The following is a 24046-nucleotide window of genomic DNA, read 5'->3' as shown; positions in this document are numbered from 1 at the left end:
GTCCCTTCCCAGAGACTATTATCCCACTGTTACTATAGGCACCATCTCTCCCTACTATACCTGATATCCCACAGTCACACTCCCTTCCCAGAGACTATTATCCCACTGTTACTATAGGCACCATCTCTCCCTACTATACCTGCTATCCCACAGTCACACTCCCTTCCCAGAGACTATTATCCACTGTTACTATAGGCACCATCTCTCCCTACTATACCTGCTATCCCACAGTCACACTCCCTTCCCAGAGACTATTATCCACTGTTACTATAGGCACCATCTCTCCCTACTATACCTGCTATCCCACAGTCACACTCCCTTCCCAGAGACTATTATCCCACTGTTACTATAGGCACCATCTCTCCCTACTATACCTGCTATCCCACAGTCACACTCCCTTCCCAGAGACTATTATCCCACTGTTACTATAGGCACCATCTCTCCCTACTATACCTGCTATCCCACAGTCACACTCCCTTCCCAGAGACTATTATCCACTGTTAATATAGGCACCATCTCTCCCTACTATACCTGCTATCCGACAGTCACACTCCCTTTCCAGAGACTATTATCCACTGTTACTATAGGCACCATCTCTCCCTACTATACCTGCTATCCCACAGTCACACTCCCTTCCCAGAGACTATTATCCCACCGCTACTATAGGCACCATCTCTCCCTACTATCCCACAGTGTGAGAGTGGGTTGTACTACTAGCAGAACAACTAAGGGCTAAACTGCTGAATATATAGTGCCATATCAGTGTAGTAAGGTGTGCATTTTCTATAGATTTGGATAAATGTATAAATATTTGGCAGTCTAAGTATGAGTGCATGTGCAAAAGTGTGTGTTTTGCTACACTCTACATGTAAGTTCTACGTATCACCTGCTGCTGGTTAGATGTCTGTAGTACAGATCATGTGTTTAAGCTACTGATGCAGTGAATGTGCATTTAGTGAATAAGAAGGTCACTTTCTGTGTCTGTCTATAGAAGGACACGGTCTCTTTGGTTAATAAGCGGAACCCTGTTATTGAGTGGGAGAAAGTTCAGCAGTAAAGAAGCAGAGGATTGTGAAGTTTCTGAGCTTCGTCGCCAGCAGCACTTGTAGCAGAAAGCACAGCAGCAGTGGTGTTAAAGATCAGGCAGAGGGTGCAGCAACCTCCTCACTGAAATGAGTGGCACCAATCAGACGAGACAGGGGGAGGAGAACAGCCCAAGCCTCACCCTCCTGGGAAACTTCAACTGAGCAAACTTGAAGAGCAGCTCTCATTGTCTGCTGTAGGACAGTGCCTGGGAGCTAATGAGACACAGGAGGAGGGCTCCAGGCGGATATAATGAAGAGCAAGCTGGGGCATCACTGCATTTCACTTTCAGCAGCTCTGGGAAACACTGACTTCTATGAACTTGTCTCTACCCTGTGCCTCTCATAAGCAAATCTGCCCAATGGAACAGCACTTTGGCCAGTGACACCCATCAAGCTGCAAATATTCCTTCAAATCTAAAGATTGTCCATTTGTTTCTTTCCATGCAGAACAAGGGACCTTTGCAACTCCTGCAGCATCTGTATCTGTATTCAAAACTGCCTGCCTGGAACTTTAAGGCTCAACCGTCTGGATGGCTGCAAAATTGTGTCACCCACATTGAAAACTGACACTTGCCAATCTGGCCGCCTGCGACTTTTTTGTCTTTTGAAAGCTGCAATTTTTGTGGTCACCTGCGACTGAATTCTAAAGGAAGGAACATCTGGGGAGGTTTATAAGTTTCAGCATTGCTCATGCTCAGAAGGGTTAACTGTATCCCCACTAGAAGGTGGTTAAGGGGCAGCTAGGGAAGGGGTTCAGCTACTCACCTGTAATAAGAATATAATAAAGCAGATGTGGATGTGAAGCTCATGGAGACCCCTGGAAGTTACAACATGTCCTATGAGCAGAACCTCAGTGATCCCATTGCCCATAATGTGGTGGCCCCAAGAGGTAGCACTCCACCCACCATCCCATCTGTCATGTTCCTATTCGGGGTGGTGGGGAACCTTATCGCGATTATCGTGCTGTGCAAGTCGAGGAAGGAGCAGAAGGAGACCACGTTCTACACGTTGGTTTGCGGTTTGGCTCTTACCGACCTGCTGGGGACTTGTCTGGTGAGCCCAGTGACTATAGCCACTTATATGCAGGGCAAGTGGCCGGGGGGACATGCCCTGTGCGAGTACAGCTCCTTCATCCTCCTCTTCTTCGGCTTGTCCGGTCTGAGCATCATCTGTGCGATGTCGATCGAGCGCTACCTGGCGATTAACCATGCGTATTTCTACAACCATTATGTGGATAAGAAACTGGCAGGACTCACTCTCATTGCCATCTATGTGTCCAACGTGTTGTTCTGCGCCCTCCCCAGCATGGGACTAGGCAAGACCACCTTCCAGTATCCCAACACGTGGTGCTTCATTGACTGGAGAACCAACGTTTCGAGCTACGCCGCTTACTCCTATATGTACGCGGGTTTCAGCTCGTTCCTCATCCTGGCCACGGTCCTGTGCAACGTGCTGGTGTGCGTGGCGCTAATTCGCATGCACCGGCAGTTTGTGCGCAGGACGTCGCTGGGGACCGACAACAGACTGAGCGACTTCAGGAGACGCAGGAGTTTCAGGAGGATGGCGGGGGCTGAGATCCAGATGGTCATTGTGCTCATTGGGACATCGGTGGTGGTGGTGATCTGCTCTACCCCCCTAGTGGTGAGTTCCCCAATGATATAAAGTCATCTATATATCGTCCCCTAAACTTATTAGTGCCATTGCTGTATCATTCTTTTTGGGGGTTGTGTAAATAAAAGGTGCAAATGTTGCTCCAGGTCTGATCAGGTTGCTATGGGTTACTGCACCTGGGTAAACACTGCGCCTATTAATATATTGGGGGGGGCTTATCTCAAAAAGTTAGATGGGATCTACCAGTAGACCGTTAAGGTGGCCAAGTAGGGGCAGATAAAGCTGCTGATATCAGTCCTTTAGACCAATTCCGTAATTTATCTGCCCGTGTATGGGGGCTTCCGACGGGTCTTCTCGATCAATATCTGGCCACGATAGCGATCGGGAAGGTTTAATGTTTCCAGCAACCGACCCTCAGAGTTCCATTGCTCCTGGTAATCCGATTGTTCGGCCCTAGGGCCAAATGTTCGGATTACCCCGATATAGCCCTGCCATTAGTCGGCATATCAGGGAAAGATCCGTCGCCAGACAAGCGGATCTCTTCGTGTATGGCCAGATTTAGCTGGTGATCACTGTCTAGTCTTGACGTCTACATCAGTGATCCCCAACCAGTAGGTCAAAAGCAACATGTTACTCACCGACCCCTTGGATGTTGCTTCCAGTGACCTCAAAGCAGGAGCTTATTTTTGAATTCCAGGCTTGGAAGCAAATTTTGGTTTCATAAAAACCAGGTGTACTGCCAAACACAGTCTCCTGTAGGCTGCCAGTCCACATAGGAGCTACTAAATGGCCCTTATTTGGCACCCCAGTCACATTTTGCTCCCCAACTCCTTTTACTTGAATGTTGCTCACGGGTTCTAAAGGTTGGGGATCCCTGATCTACAGCTTGTCTAAATCACCCTTCTGTTTTTCAGATTCAGATATTTATTCTAAGTTTACATAAGAAATAGTTAATAATAAATTATTATAATAATAATAATACAAATATATAATAATAATACATAATAAATATAGCAATATAAATTTACCCATAAATCAATATAATATTTAAGCAATACAAAACGCTAACAATGCTATTATGGATGTAGATCCTAATGGGGCAACATCACTAAAAGTAGACCCCTCATTAGTAAAGTGGGGGCCCTCCTGGTTTATCTGCTAGGGACAATGGTATGCTCAGCCCTGCAGTCTCATTTTGCTTTCCTTTCTTTTTAACTCTTTCCCTCCCAGAAAAGAAATTCCTTTTATCCCTTGTCCATATTCACGCTCTTGCTCATTCTTTTATTTATTTTTTTTAACTTTTTTTTTGTGGTGGTTATTAAATGAGTAGTTCACCTATAAATTAACTTTTACTATGTCCTAGAATGGCTAACAATAAGCAACTTTACAATAGTCTGACTGTTTTCTTTTTTACAGTTTTTTAAATAATTTGCCTTTTTCTTCTGACTCTTTCCTGCTTTCTAAAGGAGGTCACTGACCCCATCTAAAAAAAACACATGCTCTGTAAGGCTACACATGTAGTAGTAATGCTACTTTTTATTACTTGTGTTTTTATTCAGACCCTCTCCTATTCATATGCCAGTCTCTCATTCAAAGCAATTTGGGTAATTTGGACCCTAGCAATCTGTTTGCTGTAATTACAAACTGGAGAGCTGCTGAATTAAAACCTAAATAACTCAAAAAACCAAAAATAATAAAACATGAAAAACAATTGGAAATTGGCTCAGAATATCACTCTCAACATGATACTAAATGTTAATTTAAAAGTCACCATTCCCTTTAATATATCTTATCACTGCACCAACTGCCAACTGTCTTCTACCCCCTTATTAGTGCACTTGCAATACACAGATGCAGTTGGCATTGTTTAGTTATTGCAATCTTCATTTTTAATCAAAAGATACTTTTTACTTTACCTGAATGTCTGCATAAAGGGAGCCTGAATAGAGAGATAGGCTTTAAGTACCCAAAGCAACATATACAATAGAGCAACTTAAAGAGTAACAACGTTTAGATTTATTTTATACACATTTGGGAATAACGATTTTTCTGCTATCTGCAGCAGTTTCACTAATAGTGGCAGATCTTACCCCAAAAAACACGGTTTCATTGTGAGGCTGCAGGGCAGTCCCTGGGACTTCTAAGAACCAGAATCATTTCAGCCCTACACAGATCTCACCATGTGTTATTGTCCTGGCATAAGTCCACACTATAAGAAATTTGTGCAGAAAATGTTGCTGAGCCAGAAGTTTGCAGGGCTCTGTTTTGTGAGTGTCATCGGAGTCTCGGATGTTTTCTCTGCAGTAAATTCCAGGCAATGCAACATTCTTTGGGGGGAAAAAATTGACAAGTAGGTGCTGCTGGGGCAGAGGCCATGGATTCCAGTCCAGCTTTCTGAATTCTAAGAAAATGCTTCCCCCCCCCCGGCCAACGCCAAACATTGTAGGTTTCCCAAAACCCTTAATCCTTTAATTTACCCTTTTTTTCTAAGTAGAATGAGGGGGATACATTTCATTGCAGGTCTCTAGTCACTGTGACTAAGAGAATTAAAGGAGTTAAAGGCAATTGCATGTTCTGGCACAGTCACTGAGTTTTAAAAAATCCAGGAATAGATCATTAATGGGGAACTATCGTGAAAATTAAAATGTAATATAAGCTTCGTCATACTGAAATAAGACGTTTTCTAAATACAATCAATTAAATATTCTGTACTGTTTCTGAAATAATCAAGTTCGTCTTCACTATTCCTCTCTCAGCATCTGTTTCTCTTCATTCTGTCTTCATGCAGCCGTTGGGTGTCAGATATTTATTGACAGTTAGATCCAATATATCTTATAGGGGAACTCCTTTTGCCTAGAAGATGTATTAGAGCTCACTCTATTAAAATCACCAGACTTCATGTCTCTCTACATGCAGAACTTGTGCAAAAGGCAGTTATTTTGTTAGATTTTGTTTGTACTGGAATCAGTTGTATCTGATTGAGCTCTAACATAGTGAAGATAATCTGTTATATTTCAGAAACTATAAAGAATTTTTAATTGATTGTACTGACAAAGTTTATTTTGTTCAGTATGCTGAAGTTTATATTACATTTGCACTTCCCCTTTAATAGATCTGAGGCTTCCCTCTTTCCCCTTGTGGCCCTGTGTTTGCTTAGGGCCCACCTGAGGTGGTATCCATCACCTCTGTCTCTGTCTCTGTCTCTGTCTCTGTCTCTGTCTCTCTCTCTCTCTCTCTCTCTCTATATATATACTATACCTAGGAGAACAATTAGTCAGACTTCAAATCTCTCCCTTACTGCTTCAAGCTCCCTCTAAATGAAGCAGCGCCACAGGTTGGCACAGAATTCTGGGTATCAGTAGAGAATATGGGCATCCACACTATTTCACACCCCCGAGTAATACATGAAGCAGCTGCATTGGTCCTGTGTGTTTTGATTATTGCGGTTTTACTGATATCCAACCACATTGTGTGACTAATCCCTAAGGATAATGAACAGCAAATGACACTCAAGAGGTGTCGGGAAGCCTAACGTGAGTTTGATACCCCTCCCCTTCATCTGTGGATGCTTCAAGGCTTTAGAGAAAGCTGTGCAGTCTGCAGCATGTATCTACATTTATATTCTTCTGCTCTGATAACTGCCCAGGGTTTCTATACCAGACCTGCTCCATTGATAGATAGAGAAGCCGGTTTGGCAAGGGAGATACTACTGTTCACCCCCTTGTCGGGCCAGTTTGCCAGGTTAGCTGCTGCTCCCCTTCTTTATTATACAAATCAGTGCAGGTATGAGGGCGTTCAGCTTGTCTTAATTAAATCTCTTGTTTTTTTTTACATGCATTGCTGCCAAGATAAACAAGTTTGTAATTGGGCAAGTGGCTGATGGGTTATGTACAGAGCGCTAGGCATCTTCATGCCTGTGATTAAAGAATAAACCTCAATATATTGAATAGGGATGCACCGACTCCACTATCCAAACCCTCGAATCCTCTGCAAAAGATTCGGCCGAATCCGAATCCTAATTTGCATATTCAAATTAGGGGTGGAAAGGGGAAAACATTTTTTACTTTCTTTTTTTTGTGACAAAAAGACACGTGATTTCCCTCCCCATCCCTAATTTGCATATGCAAATTAAGATTCAGATTCGGTTCGGCCAAATCCGAATCCTGCTGAAAAAGGCCGAATCCCGAACCGAATCCTGGATTGAATATATATCAAATGGCCAACAGATCCCCTTAACCCTTTTCTTGCCTGCCATTAGGAATGCCTTAGGACAATGCTTTGCTAGGGAACCTTGGAAGCACCCATTATACTGACATTGTTTGTAGCAATACAGTCCTAGATGGGATGGAATTAGTGGAGACTGACTTAGGTGCCATGGCAGCAGAAACAGCCATCATTAAACATACATGGCTACAATGGGAGTAATTAGCAGGCGGCACTTTCATCCGCCTTTGTGCTGCTGCTTGTAGATCAACGTTGCAATTATGTCAAAGTAACCAGTGTAGCGCAGAGGATTGTACTGCTGCAATGAGCTGTGATACAGGCAGGGACTTACCCATGCCACGTACTTTGGTAGCAGAGAAAATACTGGGCTCTTAGAAATGTGGGGGAATGTATTTTCCTTGCACCAGAGCTCAGTGTGCTGCAGCTTTAGTTACAGCACTTGGGCAGGAAGTGACTAATGCAAAGAGAAACTGCTGCGTTGTGGTTTTTTTATTGCAATTACTGCCCACATTGCAGAGTTGTGTGTATGTAGACTAATTCCGGCAGCCTTTCTGATTGTAAAATATTCTGCAGGTATTGTGCTGGAATAACAGACGTATAGTAGTGGGACAAGCCAGCAGCCAATCACAGCACCAATCTGAAACCTTTCCCTCCCCCACTTGCCCCAATACATGTTTTACATTCTTGTCTGTCTTGCTCTGTTCTGCATCACTGCTTCCATGTGTATATGGCTGACATGGGTAAAACTTAGGGACATCTCTCTCACCCTAAAAACCCATGCCAAGACCTGCCGACCCTGAGTATATAAATATAATTCTATTGGGGCTCTCAATATTCCCAATAACCATTCAAAAAGCATCACCTTTGAGTATAACGAAAATAAACTGTACCTTTACAGTTTGCATGCACCAAACAATGTAATTGCTATTGCAAACAGTATCCGTCTGACTGTTTGTATTCCCTGCACCACTGGTTCTGACTCCTGACAGTATAGCAGAAGCCAGCAGGTTACAACTCCTGAGCAAAACAGACTTCTGCTATAATGAGTCAGAAGGAGGAGCGAGGGCAGAGAATATAAATAAGCAGAAAGCTGTATGTTGGAAAGTTTCTTAGAATTACCTTTTGCTTTTGGGCGGAGATCCCCTTAAAAATAAAATTTTGATTGACTTGCCTATTGTATGTTATTTGCTTTCATCCGGTAAATAAAGTAAATACAGTACTTGCTCATTGCTTTCTACTCAGGCAGATAAATATTAACCAAACGCCTGATAAGGGTGTTTAGAAACAAGGGCCACATTCTCCAGTGAGGCCTGACATGGTGATTAATAGAGGGATAATCGCTGCACATAATATTACTCTCCCGTGGAGTTTGATTGGCTGGCAGTGTGCCCTATGGCTGCTGTTTATTCTAGGGTGATAGATGCCAGCTGGGATCATTTGTTTTTGTCATAATTCTTACCTTGGGTGTTTTTTCCCTGTTGTGACACCCACAAAATATTTATAGACCCCCCCCCCAAGTTACTATATAGTAATATTTTATCCTTATGTTTTGCTTTGTCGTAATTAATTAACATTGCATGGCGACCAATAAGCAACAAGGTCACACTATTTTGGGGACGTGAAACAGAGACTATGTAGGGCACCCAAGCAAATGATTGTACCATAACTCCCATAGGAGGGTGAGGCCGGATTAACCACAAAGCTTCAGGGGAATTTAAGAAGTTATTTTTTCTAATTATTGTTTATAAAGCTGATTACACAACCATTTACAATAGGGACGAGGTAAGAAACATGTAAAGTTAAAGGGCAAGTCTACCTTTATTTTCTATTCTCTCTGAAGGCGTTACTTAATTGCAACAGAGTTATTAATGACCCAGCTTACAACTTCTGACGTGTTAATTATCCCTCACATCATTCCTTAGCATTGCTCATAGTCTTTCTGCAGTGTTAGAATTATTTTAAAGAAGAAGAACAGGGGCCTGAGGGTTTGATCATTATGATATAACCATCCATAAACAGCCAATAATTTGCCATAGGTTCTTCTAAGATTAGGGTTAGGGTACTAAGGCTTTATACAATAGATAGAGGCTTAGAAACAGTGGTATAAGCCAGGGGTGTAACGAGAAAGCAGACCCTGCGGTTGCCCAGGAGTATAGAGGGCCCAGTCTTAATTGGTGGGCAGTTTAAATCTATCTTGAAGGAATAGGTCAACTTACCAATGTTTTGGGGCCATAGATTGAATTTGCTGTGGGGCCCAGAGGTATAAGCCTTCGGCAAAACCACACTCCACCACACTCTACTCGGAATAGAGAACTCATTTCTCTAATCGTTCTCCGTTTAAACTGGTGCTTTCGAAAGATAGAAGAGCCGCGTTGTGGAGGAAGCAATATGTTTCCTTTCTTTCCAAGCTGTGGTTAAAGGGCACTGTTTCACAGAAACAGAAACCTTTATTTGGTGAAGAGCAAGAGCAAAGTCATGTTCATATTCTATAGCTTTCTGGAAGACTCATGGAGCTGGGGAAGGGAGTGCCTGTAGAATCAAGACCATTAAAGGGGTTCATGTTTGCACAACTGGGGCCCACCTGCTATTATACGATCGTCAGCCTTTAGGTGGATCTGTATAGGCTTTGCATTTGCTACACTCAATAGACTGCCCAAGGGCTGCGAAGAGTAATGAATGCTTATAGGGCTGGAGCGGCAGCTATATTACAGGTATTGTGTATAGTGATTTGGTTGGTACAGTGTCTGACAAGTAGTAGAAACATAATTCCCCTTTAAATGTTCAGCTGCGTTTGATAAAAAAAATCAGTGTTATTGGCATAGGGTAAAACCAATTTCTAAAACCCAATCTCACCCAGTTACCATATTTACCTGCCTACTCTGCAAATAATGTCAGCAAGTTCCACCCCTTCCATGTAGTCACTGCTGTAGACATTTGTCTCACAAGTATATACAAGAGTCAGATGATGGTGCTAGATTTGTGGTTTCCAAACTGTGTGGCTGGCCATGCTTGGGGGTCTCAAAACATTTGTTTGGAGCCCCTTTGGGGAGAATACCAATTTAATCTCCTTTAATCTCCTTAATATTCTAGTATCTAAGAATTTAAGAATATTCCTAAGTATCTTGGGGGTCAGTTAATGGGTGGCTCACTTTATAGTTAACTTTTAGTATGTTATAGAATGGCCAACTTTTCAATTGGTCTTCATTATTTATTTTTTTTACAGTTTTTTTTATTATTTGCCTTCTTTGACTCTTTCCAGCTTTCAAATGGGGGTCACTGACCCCTTATAAAAAACAAAAGCTCTGTAAGGCTGCACATTTATTGTTATTGCTACTTTGTATTACTCACCTTTCTATTCCGTTCCTCTCCTGTTCATATTCCAGCCTCCCATTCAAAGCAATGCATGGTTGCTAGGGTCATTTGAACAAACCAGATGGCTGAAATTGCGAACTGGAGAGCTGCTGAATAAAAAGCTAAATAAATCAAAAACCACATGTATTAAAAGATGGAAACCAACTGCAAATTGTCTCAGAATAACATCATCTAAATCATACTTAATTTAAAGGGGAACAACCCCCTCAAAGCAATATTTCATGGAACTTGGAGCCATGGAGCCAAAAGTTCCCTTATGTGCCATTAATATCAATTAAACAGTTCCACTACTATAGAAGACTATAGGCTGACATATAGAAGAAGGTTATAAAAGTCGACATTTAACAAGAAGGGGGCTGAACAAGCATAAACTAGAAAGAGTTCGGTGTAGAATAAACCACTTGAAAGTTTAAGACGCTTGAGTTATGACACAGTCGGCGTTCGTGTAAAAGCTTGCCAATATGGCGCTTTCATGCATCCGCAGCATTTATATTAAAGAGAGGCAATTAAACTTAACGTTACCATCTCCTAACAATATCCACTGTACATGATGTTCCGACCCACCCTACAGACAGACAGAGATCACCCCAGGCAGTAGGTTCCCAATACATTTAATGAGAAAAGAGAACAGATTGGGAGTATATATTTCCTGCGTTGGAATATCTTCTGGAAATGGATCGTCTGCATCTGGGAGGCTAATTCAATTGGATTAAGATGCGCCTGTTGTTCTAATTTCTTTAGCTGCTTTTTGCACATTTCCTTTCCCCGCAGACCCAAAAAAACAGAAACAGGTACAGGTCTATATGCTCTGCAGGACTTCTTCCCCCTCCTCCACTGTTACCTAATGGTTTATCTTAATCACTGCTTCTCTGGCTCCTGAAATGCAGACAATTTGCTTTCTAGATATCAGGGCCCTGGGTCCCAGGGGAGGACATTTCCCCGGCTCTTTCATTATAAGGCAGGAAACACTGGGACCGCTCACCTTTAGGCTGCGGGTCACACGAGGAATTACGGCTTGTTCTTTCATGTCAGCAAATGGTGTTAAAAGCAACATTTCTCAAATAACTGGGAATGTCAGTTCCATCAAATGGAATTGAGAAATGTCACTCATGTAGTAGGGATACAGAATTCATTAGTCTTCATAACAGCCACTTCCCCCATGGAAATCAACGTATACTGTCGCTTATATCAGCTTTTGTGTTCTTTCTACTTTGTCTTTTCCATCATCAGTTTAATAGTTGCAGGGGTCAGCGACCTCAGTAACCAGCAAATACATTTGTATTGTTATTATGATTATGTTAATACAGGTATGGGACTTGTTATCCAGATTGCTGGGGACCCAGGGGTTTTCCGGATAACGGATCTTTCCGTAATTTGGATCTACATACATTAAGGGGCACATTTACTAAGCTCGAGTGAAGGATTCGAATGAAAAAAACTTCAAAGTTTTTTTTGGGTACTTCGACCATCGAATAGGCTACTACGACCTTCGACTTATATTCGAACTAAAAATCGATCGACTATTCAACCATTCGATAGTCGAAGTACTGTCTCTTTAAAAAATACTTTGACTACATACTTCGGCAGTTTAAACCTACCGAGGTACAATGTTAGCCTATGGGGACCTTCCCCAGCACTTTTCTAACCTTTTTTTGATCGTAGAAAAATCCTTCGATCGATCGCTTAAAATCGTTTGAATCGTTCGATTCAAAGGATTTTATTGTTCGATCGAACAATTTTTGCGCTAAATCCTTCGAATTCGATATTTGAATTCGAAGGATTTAAATTTATTAACCCTCGATATTCGAAATGTGCCCCTAAGTCTACTATAAAATCATATAAACATTAATTAAAACCAATAGGCTGGTTTTGCTTCCAATAAGGATTAATTAGATCTTAGTTGGGATCAAGTACAAGTTACTGTTTAATTATTATAGAGAAAAGGGAAATCATTTTTAAAAATGTGGCTTATTTGGATAAAATGGAGTCAATGGGAGATGGCCGTTCTGTAATTTGGAGCTTTCTGGATAACAGGTTATCGGATCATAGATCCCATATCTGTATTTATTTCTTCTACCAGTCAATTCAAATGGTTTTTTGTTAGGGTAAGTGGCACCCTAGCATAGAGTCCTGTGTGGGCCCAAATTTTGTAACCCCAACCCTGACCCAATCCAGACCAGCGACCCTTACCTACAACCCACATTTTTACCCACATGGACCCACTGCCTCACCCAATTTGCAACTGCTTTACCTGCAGCCCAACCCACTACCTACTGTCCACCATTAAACCAGAACTGGATGGTAGTGATGGGCGATTTTCTCACGTCTCACTTCACCGAAAAATTCACAAAACGCCCAAAAAAATCGCAAAACTGGAATTTTCACATTTGCATCAATTTTGACTCCTGCGTCAATTCACAGCGAATTTTCATGGGAGTTGAAATTATTCTCCGGTGGCGAAACGCAGAAATTCTCTGCAAATTCACACCTGGCCAATTTATTCGCCCATCACAACTGGATGGTGTAAAAAAAACAGGGAGTAAAAACTAATTTAAAGCTAATAGTGACCCACCAACCTACACTCACACCCACATTTGTAACCCACAGGTTACCCATTTTCCTGTAGATAACCTGCAACCTGACCCAATGCAGGCTCTGCCCTAGCAACCGGATTGTCATTCAAGTTCCAAACTAAAAATTAGGAAGCAATATATACATACAGGGATATTTAACTAGTCACCCAGTATTGAACTACAATACCCAGCATTCCCTCACATCCAGAAGCAACTCTTAGTTTCCAGGTATGAGGGGATGCTGGGCATCAGGGGCCCAGTAATATCTAGTTATGCCACTGCTGGGCAAAGTAGTTCAAAACTGGGTGACCAGTTAAATATCCCTGGGGGGCAAACGTAAGAAACAACATGAAAACAATTTGAGGATTAATTAGTGGCAGGACAGAACTACACTTTATAGAATAAAATATCCTGCCTCATTCAGCTATTCAGTTCCCTATCTAGGAATAATCAGTATTGAATGAGGGTGGAGTGCTCTATATTTGTCTATTTGTCAAAGGCATTGCCCACACTTCAGTATGAACATTATTGACCGGCTCGGGATTTCTCCAGCAGGAAACTATTATAAAGTGGACTCGGTCAGGACTGATTGGAAGCAACTGCCATCTACTGGCCTGACAAGCACAGTTATTATAAGCTGCGCTGTGTGTGTATTGCATGAGCTGACAAAAAGAACATATTCATCGATGATATACAGACCCCAGTTCTGATGTGGTTCCAAGCTATTTCCATGGATTAATATGTTAGTACAGATGTTGAGCTGTAAATGTAACTGTTTTTCCATGTTTGCAAGTAAAGTCCATGGTTTTAAATTTCTGTAATTGTACAAGTAGATGCTTGCTTAATGCCGATGACCACTTGTGCTTTCCCATTCAGTTTGGAGTACAATTATAGAGTACTTTAACTTCAAAACCAATAAGGTCTCTGATTAGAGTTAAGGATGTTAAATGGTTATCAGAGTGGCGTATCAAGCATTCCCGAAGAGAGTACAGTGCTGTGGTGCAAACAAGTGTCTTGCCCAACGCGTCTCAACAGGCCGTACTTGGCAAACAATAACATTCGCACATTGCGCCAATAAGTCAAGATGCCAAGAAAGCTACTTTGTGAAATGAGTAAAGTGGCATCTCTGGACTTGTTATTGGAAACTAAAACTGTCTGAACAATCCCTTGTGTTGCTTCATAAGCACCTGCACCAACTGTAAGCAAAAGCCCCACGTCCATGATTTGTAATCAGGAAAGCACCTACACTATAAATAAAGTCCAAGGCAGATTGATTTTAGAAGTGTTCCAATTTAAAGAGGAAATATGAGCACCAATGAAGGCAGCTGTAATCCCTTTCAGGACAGAAACAGTAAAAGTGTTGTCTCCCCAATGGAGTTATATATACAAGAAACGTGGTATTTTTTTTCCCAAGTACTTCCCTGGCCTCTTCGTCCATAGAAATACTGGGAACAATCCACTTTTCATTGTACAGTCACACACTCCATCTACTTTTTTGCCCCAATGTGGCTAGACACATATAAGAGTGTATTAATGAAGACCTCTGGTTGTATCTTCTTGGTGACACCACCTGTGGTTGAGAAGGTCATGTAACTGTTGGCCTTGGCATCAGGGCCGGCTTTACATAGCGGACACCCCTAGGCCCACTGTTGTTTGTCTATCCCATCCCCATCCCTTTATTTGCACAAATTTTCATCACTGGGACCAGAGCAATGGGGATTGGTGATGGGAAATGTTTTTTAACTCCTCCATATCCCCAGTGTTTCTGAACCAATGTGGGTGTGGTTGGGCATCCTAAAATTCTACCGCCTTGGTGTCCTTTCCACAAATCCGGGCCTGCTCGTCATTCTAAAACAATTCTTAATTCTCTTGCAATAATTGCAAAATGACTACAAATTCATTCATGGCTTGCATTACCTTTGTCTTTCAGGTCCGTATTTTCATTAATCAGCTCTACCAGCCAGAGGTAGTGGAGAACATATCAAAGAATCCAGATCTACAGGCCATCCGAATTGCATCAGTGAATCCGATTCTAGATCCCTGGATTTATATCCTCCTCAGGAAGACGGTGCTAAGCAAACTGATAGAGAAAATCAAGTGCTTATTCTGTCGAATCGGTGCACGGAGGAGACCACACTCCGCAGGAAGTTTCAACTGCACGGAAGGAAGAAGGGCCTCTTCTGCTCCCTCCAGTCATTCCCCTTCATTTGTGTCCCGAGAGCTGAGAGAAGTCAGTACTTCTCAGACTTTACTCTATCCTCTAGAACTGAGTGATGGTAGCTTTAAAGGGAGCACTGTGTTGCCAGGGGCTACAATAGCCATTAACCTGCCTGGATCGACGGATAGGACGTTGCGGGGTTCTGATCAGTCCGTATCTTCTCAGGGTCCAGATTCAGAGCAAGTGTCACTCGTGAATGAAACACAACCCACACGAGTAACTCAAAATGGCTCTTTGTCAAAGGGAAACCCACTCCGTGTCACATTTCCTAATGAAACATTAAATTTATCAGGGAAATGTATATAGAATGATAAGTTCCCCCTTAGAGTGTGTAGGTAGATCTCATAATGAACATTACACTCTTCTCCTTGATGTTCATCATGACAAAGGCTTCATTTAATCCAATCACGGAATAGTACTTATAAATGACTGAGTCCTTTGAGTGATCTAGAAACATTTCTACTTGCTTCAGTCCATGGGATTGTGTTTGGTTCAGCTAATTTACGGATTTGCTATTTCTGACTCTATTACCTATAACACTGGCACTTTTTTTTTTGGGAGGAATAATTTCACCTTTCTAAGGTGTTCATTTGCTTAAGGGCGGCAGAAGAGAAAGTCCTTGGTCGGTGACTTTCCATTGACTATTTCTGGACAAAGCCAAATTGTCTGTTGTTATGATGTCAGTGTGTCTAAGCTTTAAAATGTGAATTTCAATGGATACTCTATATGTCTGTATTCGGTATGTAAATGTATTTATTGTCTTCTCTGTGAGAAGGTTTTTTTTAAGATCAGAAAGCTTAGTGAATGGATTTTACATGCATTATCCTCTTCATTCTTTTAGAATGTCTCGAGGAGAACACTTTCTTAAGAGATCTAGATCAGGAATTGCCCAATTTTTATTCCATATGATCGGAAAATAAATTGTTTTTGAAAACATCTTTGCTTCAAAGCTTTTTCCCTCCCCCATGCATTCCACTTGAGACTGAATAATTAACTTATTAATTGAATATGCTGATGAGGGTATCACCTGCTCTAGAACATCTCCTGACCATATTCTTATGCTGGTTCTACAGAAATCAAGCCAGACCATTCTAGAAATGCGCTCATGGATGCCTTAATAAAACTTACATCCCTTTTGGAAGAGCTAAACATATGCCCCATCTTGGCCTTAGTCATAGTACATTGTGTTTTTTACCCTGAATATTTCAAAGAAAAATATAATTTGCAGCCTATCCCCAAATTATCACGTACTCTTAACCAACTTGGGAAAACCATCTGTTTAGTGAGGACATTTTTCTAATTTAATAAACGTGGATGAATTAGTTCAAAAAAGCAATGGAATGACTCGTCTCGCTGGGATAGTCCAAACCAATTAAAAGAATAACAATAACAGACTCTTTGGAATTGCATTGTTTTCAGTATTGCTTAATATATTTGCTTCATATTGTAGCTTGAACTACGCATGACGTAATTGACGGGAAACAAAAGAACTGGCTACAGAAAATCGACATATAATTAATTCCTGGCAATTTGTTTAGTTTGTTTTAATTATCTCTAAAGACTAATTGAAGAGTGTCCCTTAAAGGCAATTCTCAGGCTTGAACAAGAGGAAACATTATGGGGATATACTTCTACCTGTAGTAGGATGAAGCTAGAGGAGCAAAAGTTGACTTTCCTTGGGATATACCCATAGCAGTTGGATCAGAATTGTCTATCCTTTATGCTGTAGTGAGCATATCCAATGTCCTGGGTTTTGTCTGAGATCAAAAGTTGTGTATTTTAGGGCCAATTGTGAAATTGTTTGAGGACTTGAGTATATCTATACTCTCTAGCCAATGCCTGGTGAGATATTTAGCACATTGTAATAGTTTCAAGTCTCTTTTCTTTGTTTTACTTTCAACCACCTCTTATTCAATGGAATCATCTTCTGTATTGGTGCTGAAGTTCAGACTTTTCCCTGGAATTATTGATTCCTAAAAATATAGTTCAACCACTAGAACCAAGATCGTACACTGGAGTGTTTCTGTTTTTAGCCTTTCGGAGTTGCACTTAGAGAACAGTTTACTGCAGATCCCAGGAACAAAATAATACTGCGCCCCAAAAAATATAACAAATGTGGTGGTGCTTTATTTCAAGGAGAGCCACTAAAAGAACTGGCACATGGATGCAATTCAGCACAGGGATACACTTCTGTAGTTCGATGCATCAAAAAGTGGATACACAATGTTTCAGGGGTGTGACACAAAACAGTGTATATCCATTTTTTGATGCAATAAACCATAAGGATAGAGCCCCATGTTAAAATGCATCCATGTGCCAGTTCTTTTTCAAGGTAGCTTAAAGTTTAGTGAAATTAAGCACCTTGGTACCGCCACTTTCATATTTTTCTGCTGCAGAAGTACGTTGCCATCTTCAGCCAAGCATTCTTTGGATTCTTTCTAACATGTTTTTTTTTAATCCTGTACAGATATTTGAAAGGAAAAATATGAAACCCCCAAATAAGCATGTTTTCGGTTGCTTTCGTGTCCACGTGAATTGCTTTTATCTGTGATTACATTCTGAGCCTGTTGAAGGTGAAATTGTTGTATTGACCAAAATATTTTTGGAGGCTGTCCTAATAAAAGTGTGTTGCTAAAATATAATAGCTGTGTCATGTTATTGTTTGTTATTAGTATTTTATGCCTGCAAGGAAATATGACTGGCCTAGTGCACCAGAAAACCCAAACAAAGTGACCACTAGCATGGCTGCCTCTGCTGCACTGCTGTTGCGGATCACCCAACGCAATCTGTAACCGTACTAACCTGCCCGCCCACCTGGTGATGCCCCTGGGCTGGTGGTAGAGAACTGAGGCCTACCAGGTTTTGGGGCAGTTTCACTAAAAGGCAAATTGTTGCCAGTGAATGCTTCACCACTTTGCCAGACGAAAATTCGTTACCACTAAGATTTATTTTCACGGTAATAATAAAATAGCACCTTGTACTTGATCTAAATGCTTGGAAACAAAACCAACCTATTGGGTTTATTTAATGTTTACATGATTTTCTAGTAGACTTAAGGTATGAAGATCCAAATTACAGTAAGATCCGTTATCCAGAAAGCCCCAGGTCCCAAGCATTCTAAATACCAGGCCCCATACCTGTAATAGGTGGGGCCTGGGTGCTCATGCCCCAGACCTACATCTCAAGGAGGAGGTATCCAACCAAAGAAGAAGAAAAAAATGGCAGGCACTCACAGGTTCCCAAAAACAGGCTTGGAAAAGAACTGAGAACTTTATTTAGTCCACAAAAATAGATAAATACATAGCCTTAAGCGTTTGGTGCCAGTGGGCACTTAATCATAGGCTGTACAAAAATACTTACGCCTAGGTCAATTTGAATAGGGGGCGGGTACATTAAAGTTGTATGAACGTCTTTATTAGAGATGTTGTTGCAAATGCTTGAAGTGGCCACTTTTTATTACAAATGTCCAAGGAACCTGAATAAAGACAAAGGAGATCATATAATGCCCTAGACATGAGCCCACCCTAAAATGAATGTTTCACGCCCCTCAAAATCTGGGGAAAATGTTAACCCAAAAAAGTTTAATAGTTAGGACTTTTGCAGGCAATCCCACTTTAAAAAGAAAAGGAAAAGTCGCCAGCATTTTTACAACTTTAATGCATTTCCAGCAGACAGGATATATTGTAAGTGATGTAAAATTGAGGAAGATCTACCTTAATTTTAGCAGTTCGCCTGGTCTGAGGTGGCAAAGTCAGCTCTGCAAAAGAGGTAACGTTCAGTAAAAATTCCCACTTTAATGAAATTGGAAGTTCACCAAAGCAAAAACTCTGATAGAGTGCGAATGAATGCTAGCGATGCTCCGGTTCGCTAGCGAATTGTCACCTACACCTATGCCCTAGTGAATCTGCCCCTTTGTCTCAGTGCCTGGCAGGACAGTCCAAACCTGGTTGTCAGAAGGAAAGATATTTGAATTGGGGTAGAAAGTCAAATCTGTATGACACAGGGTGGTTTAGTGTTAGACGGAACGTTTTGGAATGTGGACAACCCCTTTTACACACTGCAAAAGCAAGTAGTAAGCAATAAGTAGCAATACATTTCCTCTTTGGTGACCAACCAAAAAAGTTCCCTTTGGAGTCAGTTTAAATGACAACAAACAGAAGTGTGAACCTTTGTCACCCGTGCTTAATCTCATCCAAAATAGGTGACAAAACAGTCCCATGTGCCATTGCCCTAAAAAGATGGATAAGGATCTGGATTATTCATAAGGTTCCCTACACTCCAGCATAGGGCTCCATTACTTCTGGTCAAGGTCCTTTCTCTTAAAACATATGTTTAAACTTCCACTGCCCTTCAGCAATCACATGATTATTACGTTATCTAATAAAGCCTTCTTTTAACATTCTAATTTCCCACACTCGTCTGAGATGATAACCTTCTAGGTGAAGGGGCCAAATGCCCTGAGGTCTATGTTCTTCATTCTATTCTTATTGTTGTTGAAAGACACATTAAACAAGGTTTGTGCAACACTTTCTGCAAGACTTGTATGTATTCCCATGTACCTTTGGGAGTCTCTCCTAAACACGGGCTTTTATGCTGAAAGACAAATCACTTTTAAACTCTTGACTTTCATTACCAACGTCATTATGTCCTCTACTTATGTAAACAACAGTGTCACCATTAGGCATTTATATAAATATCCAGGAAAAAGAACAAGTCACCTGCTTTCCCCATTCATCATGGAAAGGAAACATTAAAAACACCTTCCAAGAAGATTAATGGACGTATTTATGAAAAGTAGAGCTGTAAGGATGGTGCATGTTATATAATGCTGAGATACCCTTTGTGAATAGCAGAGTTACACTGGAATTTACACAATCATTTGACAGTCCATTAAAAAGTTCATTGTGCCTATAAACCCTACGTGGAAACAGTAAAATTGCAAAAGCAACAGTTTATCAGTTTCTTACACAATTACTAAATACAATGTTTTATACACACTTTTTATGCACTTTGTTGACTTTAATACAGTGGTAAAAATTGACAGAATTTTGCATTTCTCAAACAGTTTTCTTTACTACAATTTTTTTTTGTTTTCTGGAAATCAGGAGAAAAGTCTATGATAATCAGCCTACAGGGGATTATCATCTAAAACATGGTGATTTTGGGGAAAAGTCACCAAATGAAAAAGGCAGCAAAACACAGAGTGGCAACTCAGGGACAAAAGTGCTCTGTAAGTGAGCATTGAGGGGTGGGCTCTTACATCTGTGATACCACCAGAAATCATGGAGCCCCATACCTAAATAAAGATTATTGGTGAACAGGGCAGAGTCCCCTACAAGTAAAAGAAAACATTGTTGGCCAAGGGAAAAAAAGAAACATTGGTGTTCTGTGAAGCTTAGCACTAAAGTTCGGTGGGAGGTCTTCTTCGTCCTCCTCCAGTGAATTCTTCTCTGGTGGCTTCTTCATTCTTCTCTGCCAGCTTCTTCATTCTCCTGTGGGGGCTTCTTCGTTCTGCTCTAGCGGCTTCTTTGTTCTTCTTCTGGTGGCTTCTTTATTCTTCTCCAGAGCTTCTTTGTCCTTCTCTATCCTTCTGTTTTATCATCTTTATTCTTCTTCAGCGGCAGCAGTGAAAGCAGCAGATTCTTCTTTTCTGGCCCCCCTTGTAAGTATACATCCAATGAGCCAGGGATAACTGTACCCCCCATGCCCCTCTGATGGCTGCCCTGGTCCCCCTGGGTAGTAAAGGACCCCTAGTACCTTTTGTGAATATCATTAATCAGTTTGAAGTTCATTTGCATTCATAAATAAGCCCTTATCCCATTATCTTAAAGATGACCACAGATTTAGATGAGATTGAAATAGGGCTGTGTGGTTAATTTAATTCTCACCCAGTGTGCAATACCTGTGATGCTCAGGGCAATGCTCCTTCTCAGCCCAAAGGCTGGAACAGATGGGTGGGATCCAGGTGGACAAAAGACGATGCACTAAACGTAGATCTTCTTAATAAAGTACCAACATTTTCTGCCATATTAAAGGTTCATATTTCCTATATTTATCTAATTCTACGTGATTGTATTGGCTCTGCCTGAGCTGAGCTCACTCTCACCCTAATCACTAAATCCAACAAAGTCCTCTCCGAGAACCAGTAAAGTAAAAGTCAATGAGCTTCTTTGAAAAAGGAGAAAATTTAATTCATGGCTGATCCTAGCCATAAATCAAGGTGGGATTTCTGCTTTGTACCAGAGAAAATCATATAAGGAGCAGAAAATACTCCCCCCACATAAGCACAAGTTCAAGAAACACTACTTGACACAATACCGTCCATGTGTACCCACAGACATAAACCACTTTAATGAGTAGAACAGGATCTCTAAGTGAAACAATTAGAGCATTTTTTTCCAATATGTATTAAGCTATTCCCAAATGTTGTTGGAAATGGAACATCTGCTGGGAAATCCAATAGAGGAGATAACAAATATTCCCATCATTTCTTAAGCAATATGTTACAAACACTGAGATTCAGCTAAAAGGGCTGTGGTTTTTGTCATTAAACATGACCAGAGGGCGTTTACACGGAGTCGCAAGAGTCAAGAGGTGCAACTAGACCAACCAACTGTAAACTTCAAAGCAGTAGTCGGAGGCAGAGCAAATATCAGCCTCATTTTTCATCTGTGGTTTCTCAGAAGAAAATTACAGAGGCGTTGTTTTACAAGTTAATTCACCTCGTCGGAGTCAAACAGATATTCGTTACTTGTTGTTCACGCGGCTGTTCTACATACTGTATTGTGTCATCTCAGAGCTGCCACAGATAAAGGGCATTAGGTGCAAGTTGCACAGAGCGTGGATAGGTATCACTACCTTCCTTTATGCCATTTCTGCACATGCTATTTTGTGCTTTAGACTTGACTTCATAAATAAGTTTGAATTAATTCCTATAGCAAAACAGTTTTTATACGCAGAGTTTCCCTTGAAAGAGTGATGATGTATCCACGGATTAATATGAGCAGCCATATTGCTAACTTTGAGACTCCATCATGTCAAGCAGATATCACCGCCTCAGGATCCCAGTGATTGCTCCATTCCTTGGGGAAATCTATGCAGGGACAAACATGATGGCACCTTCAATTTATAAGGACCAATAAAGACAAAGGGAAATGGGTTGTGTACACAGTAAAGGTGGCTCTACATGTACAAATAATTTTGTACGTAAATCAGGCTTATTTATGAATGTAAGCACAGTTCAGGCCGGATTTGTGGCGAGAACACAACGGCCCAGGCCTAGGGTGGCAGAGTATTAGAGGCGACATGCCACCCAGCCGCTTTTTGGGGGGCACAAAGCTCCCCAGTGCTCCAGCGCATGTGCTTGCATATGGGGGGTAGGTAGTGCGGGAGCTAGGACTGTGCGGTCTAGGGGCACCTGCCCGTAAAATCCGGCCCTGGCACAGTTGCACACCTGCCTGGAGTCAGTTGCACATAAAAACCCCATTCATTTAAGGGACTCAAATCAAAATGAGCTCCTTGCACTTCTGTATAATTGGTCACCTGTTTGGCTGTAAGAGCCATTCTCTGTTTTTCTGTGCTGTGGAGCGATATCTCTATGGTCTCCCATCGGTAGTATTCCCAAGTCAATAAAACACTGTGATTCCCATGTTCGGGTTCTGACTCTTCAGTTCAGAATTCACGGAGCTCGTGTCAAGTGGTCTCCAGTAACTGAATTTCCATGACAGTTGCGTCACAGCCTATTAACACAGGGGAATCCTGGAAGAACAGCAACATCTGGACCAGGAGGTGGGTCCAGGGTGCCCTGTGTCAGCGCCGTTGCATTTAAAGAATAGGACACATGTCAACATGCATTACTCGCACGCTGAACATTGGAAATGACACTAACCGGACTTCAGAAATACTTTGCACAAAAGTGCAAGCACGATTGTGATGACAATAATTGTGGGAAAAAGGATTTACAAGTGCACTGTGCTCACTGCACTTGGGATGTAAATGAGCTCTTATCTGTGCATGTATAATGTCCCGTCGATCCCGACCAGTATCCATGTACTATGAATATTGATCAGTTTCACAGACAGGGCAGGTGTGAAGATTTAATCAGCTATGTTGGCCAGTGCACGGTGCACATAAGGACAGGGCTGGATTTTCATACTGCTCTAGTGCTGGTGCTGCTCTAGGAACCAGACTTGTTTGTGCCCATTGGCGCCTGCGGGTGATGTCAGAGGTTTTCTTTCTTGTGCAAAAGTTATATTTACCATATAGGCATCTGAGAGCTGCACCCCTAAAGCTGCCACACCCTTTTCACAGGCCCTTGAGTGCCTATACTGTAAATTGGGCCCTACATGAGGAATTGAAGAGGAGCTGCACGTTGGAATAATAGAAAGTCAGCCATACTGTGTGTGTGTGGCCAGTCAGAGAACCAGATCAGCCCATGTATGACCTGAAACATTATCTTCAGTCTATTTAAGCACACATGATTTATATTTGCCTTCACTTTAGCTTTTTGTAAATGTTATAGTATCTTGGTGTTGGTTTTGCCTCCCAGGAAGCCTTCTATGCATGTCTATTTCTATTTCTGTATAGGACTATGAGTTGCGATTTTTTTGCTACCAAGGGAAGCAATAAAACCAAATTGGCCATAAATATGGCAGAAAGCTTGTTTGTCTTTATACAACAGTAAGCAAAGTCCGATAGCGAGGGGTCTTTATTGCTCTACTTATCACCATATTGACTATACACAAACAAATATAATCATTGCGAGAGTCCAACGGACCACATTTTCAAATCTGCTTGATCAACAGAATGACCGATATCCACGGTACAAGGATCTTGCCCAAGTGTTCCCAGACTCACACGGAACATAACCGCATATCTATTGGAAATCTGTGTAAGCGCAAGACAGCTATAGGCTTGGATTGTTTATGCTCTCACTTGAGCGCAAACATCTGTCTCTGTGTTTT

At 41.5% G+C, this 24046-nt stretch overlaps 1 protein-coding gene across 1 annotated transcript; it reads left to right on the top strand.

Annotated features, from left to right (window-relative positions):
- Window positions 1-1075: 1075 nt before the first annotated feature.
- On the top strand, window positions 1076-17725 carry ptger4.L (prostaglandin E receptor 4 L homeolog). Its single transcript, XM_018266274.2, has 2 exons — window positions 1076-2726; window positions 14796-17725. Exons 1-2 carry the CDS (start codon window positions 1893-1895, stop codon window positions 15387-15389), a joined length of 1428 nt encoding a protein of 475 aa, XP_018121763.1. The 5' UTR covers window positions 1076-1892; the 3' UTR covers window positions 15390-17725.
- Window positions 17726-24046: the final 6321 nt, after the last annotated feature.

This window comes from Xenopus laevis, chromosome 1L (assembly GCF_017654675.1).
Source record: "Xenopus laevis strain J_2021 chromosome 1L, Xenopus_laevis_v10.1, whole genome shotgun sequence".
In the NCBI taxonomy this organism is placed as follows: Eukaryota; Metazoa; Chordata; class Amphibia; order Anura; family Pipidae; genus Xenopus; species Xenopus laevis.
Note: the sequence above shows the minus strand (reverse complement) of the source record. Positions and strands in the feature narration are given on the sequence as shown.